This window comes from Gobio gobio, assembly GCF_949357685.1.
Source record: "Gobio gobio genome assembly, chromosome: 21".
NCBI classification, from domain to species: domain Eukaryota; kingdom Metazoa; phylum Chordata; class Actinopteri; order Cypriniformes; family Gobionidae; genus Gobio; species Gobio gobio.
This window is the reverse complement of record NC_137117.1, coordinates 22,226,072-22,238,201: the sequence shown is the minus strand read 5'-3', so window position 1 is coordinate 22,238,201 and position 12,130 is coordinate 22,226,072. Positions and strand designations below refer to the sequence as shown.

Here is a 12,130-nt window from a genome sequence, read left to right as displayed (position 1 = left end):
AATGTTTAATGGCAGTTATTTTCTCTATTTCCCCTTGGCGGAATGTCAGTATCACTGATTGTGCTCTTGAAAGTGTTTGCACTTGTGATTAAGCCTTTCCCCACATTTGCTGTTATTTGTGGTGTCTGGGACGTGTGATTGAACCATAGATCTGTCCGCCAGAGTTTTGGAAGAGCATAATAAAAGACCTACTGCATGATCTTTGATCATAAATAAATTACTTGAACACAAAATTATATCTTACCTTATAATGTTTTTTGTCTATTAGTCTGAGACTATAATAAAAATGTATCATTTAAAAATGTAATTTAAATATGAAAATAAAGTTTAAAGTTTCTGAAAAGTTTAAAACAAAAATATGTTATGAAGGAAATTAATATAAAATATTATTTTTAAAACAAAATAATATCTTGCTTTATAGTTTTTGTATATAAGTCTGAGACCATTGAAAACTGGTCATTTGAAAATGTAAGTTAAATGTTTAGAACAAAGACATATGCTTTTAAACGTGGTCTTAAAACCCACCTTTTTAGCAGAGCTTTTGATTAATTTGCTACTTTAATTTTTCTGTTTTTCTTATTCTTATTTATTTTTATTTTATTTATTTTTTATTGTTTTAAATCTATAGCACTTTGAGATTTTGTTTAATGAAAAGTGCGTTACAAATAAAATGTATTATTATTATTATTATTATTATGTATGAAGGAAAATTTATATAAAATATTAAGTTTAAATTGATCAAACATGTTACATAACTAAACCACCTGAACACAAAATAATATCTAGCTTCATAGTCATTTTTGTCTATTGGTTGAAAAACATCTGTGATTCAAAGTCTAATTTAAACCTGAAAACATGTTTTTTTTTTTTTTTTTTTTTTATATTATGAAGGAAAATGAATATAAAACGTTTAAATCTGAAAGACTGAGAGATTGTGTCTGTGTGTGTGAATTAATAGTCGGAGATGCCAAAGGTCTGAATGCATATCATGGGTCAGCGCAAATCATTTTGATATTTTGCTGCTCTTTATTTTCTTACTCTCGCTAGCATTTCCATATTGACTCAAGATATTGTATTGTCTTCTAATTTTGAGCCATTGTTCTGAGTTGGTTTAAAATTAAGAAGCTGATAAAACATGGGTGTTAACAGCCCAGAGGTCTTCTCGGCACAGGGTGTATGTGTCAGCCTGTGTCTTCAAAAAACAAAGAGAGATGAATGAATGAATGAGTCTTAGAAATGTTGTGAATGACTATATGTTATCTTTTAACTGGAAGCTGTCAGTAAAACCTAGATACATGTCAATGACCCTCACCTGCAAGTAAATGCAAGCTGATGGACTGTGTAAATAGGTAGTTTTAAGCACTTTGCAACCATTGGTGAGACTGGAGCTAGTTGTCACACAAGGCTTTGTGTGTAATTATATTTTTTGGTCCCACTTTATATTAGATGCCTTAGCTATGTAGCCTACTTACATCAACAAATAAGTACAATGTATGTGCATGTTTTCACATACGATCAATATAATAAAACGACCCTGAGAAATAGCCTAGGCTATTGATTTATAAATCCTATAAATTCCTGTTTCAAAGGAGAGACAAGTATTCTGTTAAATATACAGCACAGGAAACTAAAACTCTGCACTCATTGCAATTCACTGTAATGATTTCCCAGCTGCATGACTGGAAACGCGCGCGAGGAGGCGTGAGCGGCGCGCTACTGTCCCGGAGCGCGCGCAGGAAGGGAGGGCGATCTTTGTCCGGTCACAAATACTCAACGCAACGCTTAAAAGCGGGAGCAAACACATGTTGATTCAGAGTCAGAGCCCTCATACAGTAAAGGAATGAAATTATGTTTGAGCGCGACTATGAGGCAGGACAAACAGAGACACGCGCTGTGAACATTATTGCAGAAAACGCTGTTTCGCGCGGAGCTGTCCAAGGTGGGGTAGGATGATGGGATGAAGCACCTGTTGCTATGCCAATATCTACAAACGAGAACGAGGATGCGATCAATCCAGCTTTGCTTGGAATACTGAAATTTGGCTATAAGAATGGATTGACCAGTGTAAGCTCCTCGAGAGCTAGATATTTTATGCTAATTATATGGAAAGTTCTTCAGTTTGAAACACTCACCATGTCTGGATGTCGGATGCATTGATGTTAAGGTCTAAATAATCAGTTTAATCTGGAAGCCATTACACTTTGGTCAATGATTCACGAGCCTAATCCCCACGAGTGCCCATTTTAATTCAACACCGTGATATGGACATGGAAAAAGTCAGTTGTGTTAACGAAATGCCACGAGGTGCTGGGAGAGACGCTCGCGCTGCAGGCTTCGCGGCTCGCTGATCTCCTGGCACAGTTCACGCGCGTCAATGACGTTGACTCCTTGGTTAAGGCTGGCAAGGCTCGGCCTGCTGACTGCGTGTCTTTATTCATGGCTGGCGGTTGACGGATGCGGGCCGGGTCCCGGTTACGGCAGTCGCCATAGGCAACGCAAGTTGACTCCAATGTCTTACAAGCAGTATGTGCCCGGTGTCTCTGAGAACAACCTGGGAGCGAGCGGAAGAGCGGAGGGCAGGATAACGAGCAGCTCGGAACGCTTCAATGAGCTCGTATGCAACTACAACCCTGACATTGTCTTCAAAGACGAGGAACATACCAAAGCCGACCGGTTCATGACCAAGGTAAAGGAAACCCGTGTCTGTTAATAGAATCACCTTTGGTCACTCCACGGTCCTTTTTGTGTCTCTTATTAACAGGTGTAAACAATGACTAAACAATGTTTTAGTTTTTCTTATGACGTTTAGTGTTATACAGCCTACTATCTTTGTTTATATGGAAATAGTAGCCTAGGCTATATTAAAATGCCTTTATAAAACAATAATTATATTTGAATATTTTCTATAGGCCATATTAGAATACCTTTTGAATTTTTCAAGCACTTGTACTCGCCCTTTAATAAAACGATATACAATGATAAATATGTCAGTATGACATCATAACTGATTCAGAATATAACAATGGTCATTTTTATCACTTAATCTTAGAATCCATTATGTAGTCAGTAGGGTTTTAAATAGTCAATACTTCTTTCTGTGGTTTTGTACAGTAAACAGTTTATTATTGAAAATATATTTGTGTATATGAACTGTAAAACTGTCAACTTTGTTACTGTCAACCCTGTTTCTTTTTGAAAGGCACAGTCATAGCTGTAACATGTATTGCGATTTTCAAATGTACACAATTAGAAAGACATATTTGTCTCATATAATGTTTAAAATCTAATTTAAAAGCAAAATGGAGAATTAAGGCACAGATTTCGTGGAATGACCCAGATGCATCTGGTGGCCCTTTCAACTCTCTCAGCCATCCATGACATACTTCATGCACAGTTAAACAGTACTTGAAAATAAAGGGGTTTTGTGATTCCTGTAATTCAGATGTGTTTCATTGTCATACTTTTCTGGTTGCAAATTGATGCAAATAACTTTGATGATAATACACAGTGACAGAAGGTGAATTATTCAGAACAGGCACTGCTAAATTGGTCGCCTTAAATGAAATAAATCTTAACAATAATTATTTAAATGTTTATATGTGTGTAGCTGAAACTCTGGGACCAAACTAGTCCAAGAGGGGAACTTTTGACTGTCATGATCTCATGATGTTGATAGAATGTTTACCCATTTTCCACGTTCCCTAGGCAATGTAAAAAAAAACATGACAATAGGACTGTCTGGACTGCCACTGCACCATTTAATTTTTAACCAAGTTCTTCGTTAGAGCTATAAAATGATCACTACACCTCTACTTCCTTAGCCTGGGAGTGTATGTGTGTTTTCTCTTGTATAAACATGAAGGTAGGTAAGGCAGATAACATTGTGAAGAACACAGAGTACACTAAATATTATTTTTAAACCTTAAATATACAAGCCACAATATGAGATATTGTTTCTTTAAGGCAATATGATGAGAATTTAGTTAGTTAATAGAAAAAGGCATTGTATTGTTTGGCATGTCCTTATCTGTTATGGTATCATAGGTCGTTTTGAGATATTACTGATAAGTTTGATATCACTGATAATAAGTTGAACTAGATTGGCATCTAGTGACTACCCTTATGAAAGTGCTCTGAGTTGGCGTATGTGTACGTATGCATGTGCCCTCTTGTTGCCCAACTCTGAAAGCTATCCTTTGTGCATCTTTTCAAGCCTCTGCGGGGTCGCCTGTGCAGAATTCTCGCCTGTTGAAGTAATGGCACCATCGGAAAAGCCTCTATTGTAGTTTTCACAATGAATCGCCTCAGTCCAACAGCATTGCGAGAAAAATCTCCCTGGTTTGTTTTCTTCCCCTCTTGATTTCTCACTCTCGCTGTCACATTCCCAAGAACACGTCTAAACATTCCATCCATCTGCCCTCTCGCTCAGACTGGTTCTTGCTTTCTTCTCGCTTGCCTTGGCTTCTCGACCCTGTCTTGCTCTCTCACCTTTTCCCATACCCTCTCAATCACATTATATTATTTTCACAGACAAATAACACTACCTTTTCACAGATTCCCCATTACGTGAGGTGTAGAGAGACACAACTTTTAGAAAATCTGTGGAGGAAGTCGAAAAATGCTTTATTACAAAGTCTCAAGGTTAACACTGGGTCGTTCAGAAGACTGTGTGAAAATGTTCCCATCGTGTGAAGAAGAAAAAAAAAGGGAATTGACCTTGACTTCACTCTGTGACCGTGCTGAAGTGTCCGAAGAATGCTGGAAATGAGTTAAAGTTGCTTTGTTCTTGTTAGATGTTAGGGGGGTGGAAATAGCCTTTTGCAGAGCTGAGTATGCTGGACAAAAATTGCTGAGGTTTGCCAGCACCCATTTCTGCCAAAGAATTGTGAAAATACTTAAATGTAATGGTATTTGCTATATGCTTTCAAAATTAGCACACGTTTGGTTTGAATCATTAGTAAGAAAGGATACAGTCTGGAGTGAAAATTCACCCAAAAAATTGTTCTAAACCTGTATGACTTTCTTTTTCCGTGGAACACAAAAGAAGATATTTTGATAAATGTTCAAGTGTTTTTTGAATAATGAATGTCATACAGGTTTAGAATGACATGAGGGTGAGTAAATGGTGACAGACTTTTCATTTTCAAGTAAACTATCTCTTTAAATGGAGAAAAAAAAACACTTTAATCTTTCTGTTTGTGTCACCTGTATGATGGTTTCATTTATTTTTTCCACTTCACAGCGCTGTAAGGACTGCCTCAATAAACTGTCAATAGCAGTAATGAATCAGTGGCCTGGGGTCCGACTGCGAGTGACAGAGGCCTGGGATGAAGACGGACATCACCCTCCTGGTTCTTTACATTATGAGGGCCGTGCTGTCGACATCACCACATCAGACCGGGACACCGAAAAATATGGACTACTTGCACAGTTGGCTGTTGAGGCTGGATTTGACTGGGTGCACTATGAATCCAAATACCATGTGCACTGCTCTGTCAAAGCCGGTAAGCTTAAATATTTCCTTTTCAAAGTTATTCTTCATTCGGATCAATTCATGTAACTCTTAAAGGGACAATTCACCCAAAACTTTAAATGCTATCCTAGTCACTGGGGTCCAGTGTTGATTTGGACCCCAATGACGTACAGTGTATGGACAAATGAGGGTGAGTAAATTATTTTGGGGTAAACTTTACCCTTTAATATCATTCCACCTCTATATTTTCCCAGATCACTCTGTAGCCGTGGAGAAAGGTGGGTGCTTTTCAGGATCGGGACTTGTGACAATGGCCGATGGTGTGCAGAAGCCTATTTCGAGTTTGCGGCCTGGGAAGAAGGTGCTTTCCTTGTCTGGGTCAGGTGAAATTGTTCTCAGTCGGGTACTTCTCTTTCTACATCTGGATAGAGAGAGCAGAGCCACTTTCTTCATTTTTGGCACAGAAAATGGGAAACAAATGGCGATAACTCCCAATCACCTCATCTTTGCGGCTCACAATCTCAAACTGCACCACCACGAGTATGAAGCTATTTTTGCCAAAGAAGTTATGATTGGGGACTATATACTTACTACTGGGGACAATAGAGGAATTCAGCCATCTAAAGTGGTCTCAATTTCACTGGAGGAGAGGATGGGGGTTTATGCTCCTTTGACAGAACATGGGAACTTATTTGTGGATGGCGTGCTGGTATCCAACTATGCTTCTTTTGAGGATCACAGACTCGCACACTGGGCGTTTTGGCCTGTCCGTGTCCTGTTTGGCTTTTTCCAGACAGAAATGGAAGAAAACTTACAAAGAGCAGTGGTTAAAATTAGTGCCATGATCCCTAATATATGTTCCACAAATCAGACAAATGTGATGCACAATAGTTCTTCCAGAACATGCAGCAAATTCCAAGATGCCACAATGGAAATGGAAAATGAACATAATTTCTTGCAACAAAAGGAGGTTTACTGGTATGCAAGGCTTTTGCACACATTAGGACGGATATTTCTTGACCCTCAGAAGTTTTACTGGTGATCAAGACACAGAATACGCAAATGAAAAAAAAAAACTGATGCATTAGGCACTATAACTGGTATAATTACTCACCACATAACATCCTGTTACAATTACTTTATTAATTGAAAATATGTAAATGTGTTGCCGTTATACATATACTGAATGTGAAATATTCGGTGTAACTTAAAAATCATATTTTTCCAGATAATACTCTTCATATTGAATAATCACCATATGGACAATAATGGGATTTGAAATGTAAACTTGTATTTTTATGTTTGTTTTACAAGAAAATATTTCAAAGAGTAATAAATATTTATTTTTATACATTTGAATTCATAATATATATTTCATGTAGTTCAGATTATGGCTTGAGGCCCTTTGTTATACCAAAAAGACACTGATACAGTTGTTGTAATCTTATTTTTTACTTATTATAGTTTATCGTGTTGCAAAATAAACCTGATTTGCTTAGACATTATTCACACAAAACTTGTTTTGTACTGAGTACACAATATCATGTTGAAACACATCAGTTGAAAAATCTGCATATTATATTACATCCTATAGTTAGTCATTTAGAAGTTCTAAACAGAAATGAGTTGCCAACCAAATATTGTGCTAACACTGTTTAACCATGTCTGACTAATTGTGGTCAATTTCCAGTGTCCGAGATAATCAGCCTTGTGCTAAACAGGAATTAACATGTTGGCTTTTACTAAGTGCATCACACCCCCTTGTGGACACGAAAGAATACACCACTGTCTCTTCTGATGTGCTTAGTATGATTCACAAATGATCTGTTCTGAAACACAGCTTCCTGAAATTAATAAAGTAATAAAGTATTGTTTGTGATATTTTTAAGCCGTTCTCTATTATTTTTCGTGTTTAAAATCAGCATTAACGATTGGGGGAAAGCTTCTTTTTTTAAATTATAATAACAAAAATCACATTGGGTGTGTAATGTGCATATAGGATATTATTTAAAAAGAAAATGAAAATTGAAGTGCACTATGCTAATCCACTACAGCCTGACAACGTAAAAGATTTAGCACTGCAAAGCTAAAATTATGCTTTTGAGACTGTGTTGTTGGTTTTTGGAAGTGCCTGCTTTTTGCTCTATTTTTCCCAGCTGTGAAGGTATAGAAGAGGATTATCTTGGTCATGGAGGGGGCAGATGGACACACACCCCCACTGGAGAGGAGCTGTTCTAAACTCCATCTGGATCAGGCCGATGGCAAAGACTGTAGTGCAGGCCCACCCAACCATTACCTTTGGTGAACCAATCAGATTTTTAAAATAATCTGCCAGGCTTCCTCCAAACCTTTCATGTTCAAATTAATCCCAGTGAAAGCTGAGAAGAAGTTATTAATCTTGTCAATGGGGTAGTATGATCAGAAAGTATGGACTTTTTTTTATTTTTCACTGGGTCAAGTTATGTTCTGTAGAGCTCAATCTACTGTATCCGTTTGTGTTTTAAAATAAACTGTGCACAGAATAGGCCTGTACTGTGCAACTGAATGTTGCAATATCAGAATTTAAACGTGACCTTTATAAAGCATGACTGAGTTAGAGAGAACATGACTGCATTGTTTTAGATGTTGGTAGTGCTTAATTTCATAAATGGCCATTGTTTCATCATACTCTTTTATGCAAATTAAACATTCTGTTTGAGTGTGTTGAGTGCTGTATTTACTGCTTGTGATCCAAACTGGCTTGTCAGCTCAAAGACAACACATCAAAACTTGCTTGGTTTCTTCACTAGATAAATAACAGGTTAGTTTATTCAACAATGCTAAGATGATAATATTTAATAAGAAAAATAGCATATATAATACAAGCCTTTTATTTCAAAATGGGCATCTTATGCATTTGCACTCTGGGATCAATAAAGTGTCTCTCTTTTTAAATCTATACTTATCTAAGAATAGACATAGTTATTAACCTTTGAGCGGGCAATATTTTGTGGTCTCATTTACTTATTTGAAATGTTTTGTTTAGAGTTGATTTTCGTTGAGCTAATAGTGTGCTGATTTTGTAAGCAAAGATGAACTGACATCTATTATGGCTAAATCTGTACTGAGAGCGCATGTGAGCATTGTGGCCAGATAATAAATGGGCCACTTAAAAATGGCTACCTTTTTAAGGCAATGAATAAAATGAATAACTAATTTGATTATTTAATTGTTTACTTGTAGGCGACAGACAGACAGACAGACAGACAGACAGACAGACAGACAGACAGACAGACAGACAGACAGACAGACAGACAGACAGACAGACAGACAGACAGACAGATAGATAGATAGATAGATAGATAGATAGATAGATAGATAGATAGATAGATAGATAGATAGATAGATAGATAGATAGATAGATAGATAGACTACCAGTCAAAAGTTTGGAATCATTAAGATGTTTTAATGTTTTTAAAGAAGTCTTTTCTGCTCACCAAGGCTGCGTTTACATTATTAAAAAAACAAAAAAGCTGTAATATTGTGAAATATTATTCAAATGTAATTTATTCCTGTGACGCAAAGCCGAATTTTGAGCATCACTACTCACATGATCCTTCAGAAATCATTCTAATATGATGATTTGCTGCTCAAGAAACATATATGATTATTATCAATGTTGAAAGCAGCTGTATAAAACCTTTTTTTCAGGATTTTCTGATGAATAGAAAGTTCAAAAGAACAGTATTTATCTGAAATAGAAAGCTTTTGTAACATTGTACTGTTCAAAAGTTTTGGGTCGTTAAGAATTTTTTGTAATGTTTTTTTTTTGGGAAAGAACTTAATTAATAGAAATGTATTAATAGAAATTAATAAATTTTATCAGCAAGGATGCATTAAATTGATCAAGACAGTATAGACATTTATAATGTTGCAAAAGCTTTATATGTCAGATAAATGCTGTTCTTTTGAACTTTCTATTCATTAAATAATCCTGAAAAAAAATGTCAACATTGATAATAATAATAAATGTTTCTTGAGCAGCAAATCAGCATATTAGAATGATTTCTGAAGGGTCATGTGACACTGAAGACTGGAGCAATGATGCTGAAAATTCAGCTTTGAATCACAGAAATCAATTACATTTTAAAATATATTCAAATATATATATATATTTTTTTTTAAATTGTAAAAATATTTTACAATAATAATGTTTTTGCTGTATTTTTGATCAAATAAATGCAGCCTTGGTGAGCAGAAGAGACTTCTTTCAAAACCATTAAATTTTTTTTAATGATTCCAAATTTTGACTGGTAGATTAGATAGATAGATAGATAGATAGATAGATAGATAGATAGATAGATAGATAGATAGATAGATAGATAGATAGATAGATAGATAGATAGATAGATAGATAGATAGATAGATAGATAGATAGATAGATAGATAGATAGATAGATAGATGTGCATTCTAATAAAATTAATAATAATAAAAACAAACAACAGTTATAGTTAGTTATAGTCCATTACCGCATCGCATCTGTCTAACATTACAACAGTTGACAAGTAAAAAAGTAAAACGGGAGAAAACCTCTCTAGTCCCAGTGCACCCCTAATTTGTTTGTCCTCTCAAAAGTAGGGGTCGCCGTTGAACTCAGCATCAGTGTTAAAAACATGTTTTAATCTGCAGCCTGCTCTCGCACAGACAGAAAACTGGCGCCGTTTTAATTCAAAGTGTTACATGAAGCAAGTTTATCAAACAAGCTTGCTAGATATCTCCAGATTGAAGATCTGGGTGTGGGTTAGCCAAAGCTACTCAGTCTGGATGAAAGCAGCAAACATGAGAGTCCAGCATGGACTCGTTTGATTCATTGGTATTGGCCAACCTAAATCTTAATATCAGGTAGTTTTGCAAACGTTTGCTCGTCCGACAGCACTTCCCCCATCAACAACAAACTAGTAAACCCTGCCTAGCCAAAGCTAGCTTAATGAAATGAAACGGACCCCAGCGATTATTATCCGGAGGATTGTTCCGATCATGTACGAGGACGTTAGCGACGCATTGTAGGTGAGTGTTAAAAGTAGTATTTAATTTTTAAAATATATACTTGCTGATTAATCACCCTAGCAATACTCGGGCCCCCCTTCTATGTCCCTTTACCGAAGTGAGTGCGAATCTGTCGGCCAAAATGAATGTGCTGCTAGCTTTATATGTACCATTACGTTTCCTAACTCAAGGTTAAAAACACCAGCGTAAGGATTGTGATGTTATTGTGCTGGCCGTTTAGGTTTTTTATTTATTTATTTTTTACGATAGCTCGTTGTGGTTTGTAGTTCAGCGTGGTGCATGAATGTTTATGTCCTTGGTAAATGGGTAAGCCATATTTTTAGCCAGCACCAGTCCATGAACGAACCTTCATTAAGACCTTATGACACCGAAACCACTAAAGCTTAAGAGTAACCGTGTTGCTTACTGTCAAGTATAAATTGTCGTGTTATTCCCAACGTTTTCTTTGCTATCCAAGTCATTAAAATCGATCTATCTGTTGTTGCTGGAAAGAGCAACAGCGTTTTGGAGTATGAAAGTATCTGGCTAGCAAGCAAGCTGAGTTAGCAGATGTGAAACTGGGTTTTATTTATTTATTTTATTATTTATTTCTTTTGGAAAAAGTGGGGCTGATAATAAAATTTGATAAAAATGGGTGACTATTCTATTATACTTCGTTTTATAGCAGTGCTTGCAGTTTATATACCACATAGGGTCGCTACTTGCAGCCTGTTAGCATGCACTGCTTTACAGGCGTTTGGTTACTTTTTAATATTTCCCTCGGTATAAAACCATTGAAAATGTTGTAACAGAGGAAAAGAGTTTAAAATGGATGTTGTTAAAGGACTGTGCTGTCTGTAGCATGTGTGAATGGGGTTGTCAGTTAGCGTGTTAGGATTTAAACTGCTTGGGAAACATGTCAACAAATTAGTGTGAAAGGATTTAGCTTGACAGTTTATTCCCAAGTTAAAGGGTCGGGGATTGTTAAAGTGGCGTGGTAAATATGTTAGGTATCGGGTGTTTTCAATTAATTCTATTCAGCTAAACGATAATAAATAATAAACACTAGGGCGAATGGCACTAATGTACCATATTTTGTAATTAGCTACGCAGTTGAAAGTTAAAATGGGGAAGCAGTACGTACAGGATTAGTTATCTGTAACTTACACAGTTCCTTATGCGAACATCTTAACTAAACAAACTGAGGAAAGAAATGAGGGTTGACACGTTTAAAGATATTAACATGGCCATAGTAAGAGCAAGTTTAGGTTGAGTTTCCTGAATAACCCATTAGCATATCAGAATAAACCAGCATATCAATATCAACACAATTCAAAATGTATGCTTTCCCCCATAACAGTCACATTACTTTTGACCTCTCTATAAATTAACTTAAGGATTATATTATCTGTAATTCCAATTACATGCTTTTAATTTATGCAAACATTTGTATTCATAATTAGAGGTCATGCTTAGCCTAAAACGTGTCTTGTCCGAAGAATTTTGTTACTAGTTTAGGCTTTAGATTAGGATGTCCACCAATTTTGCGTGTTTTTAAAAGTCTATCTGGTAATTACTTAAATATTTGTAAGTACAAATGCAGTCTGTCCACCTACACTGAGATCTTATAT

At 36.1% G+C, this 12,130-nt stretch overlaps 2 protein-coding genes across 6 annotated transcripts in view; both read left to right on the top strand.

The window, feature by feature from the left end:
• Nucleotides 1–1,734: 1,734 nt before the first annotated feature.
• On the top strand, nucleotides 1,735–8,173 carry dhh (desert hedgehog signaling molecule). Its single transcript, XM_079802323.1, has 3 exons — nucleotides 1,735–2,686; nucleotides 5,243–5,504; nucleotides 5,728–8,173. Exons 1-3 carry the CDS (start codon nucleotides 2,375–2,377, stop codon nucleotides 6,513–6,515), a joined length of 1,362 nt encoding a protein of 453 aa, XP_079658449.1. The 5' UTR covers nucleotides 1,735–2,374; the 3' UTR covers nucleotides 6,516–8,173.
• A 2,059-nt stretch (nucleotides 8,174–10,232) lies between these two features.
• Nucleotides 10,233–12,130, top strand: part of kmt2d (lysine (K)-specific methyltransferase 2D) — a 37,106-nt gene continuing 35,208 nt past the window's right edge. For all 5 annotated transcript variants that reach the window (XM_079802694.1, XM_079802693.1, XM_079802692.1 and 2 more), the window contains exon 1: nucleotides 10,233–10,520. The gene's annotated coding sequence lies outside the window, so the exon portion shown is untranslated. The remainder of the gene's footprint in view (nucleotides 10,521–12,130) is intronic.

What these genes read in the sequence shown, in the direction of transcription:
- dhh (XM_079802323.1), top strand. Translation starts at nt 2,375, where the DNA reads ATGACGTTGACTCCTTGGTTAAGGCTGGCAAGGCTCGGCCTGCTGACT. An exon ending in CCGACCGGTTCATGACCAAG is followed by an intron (nt 2,687 to 5,242) that starts GTAAAGGAAACC and finishes TCCACTTCACAG; the next exon opens with CGCTGTAAGGACTGCCTCAA. An exon ending in GCACTGCTCTGTCAAAGCCG is followed by an intron (nt 5,505 to 5,727) that starts GTAAGCTTAAAT and finishes ATATTTTCCCAG; the next exon opens with ATCACTCTGTAGCCGTGGAG.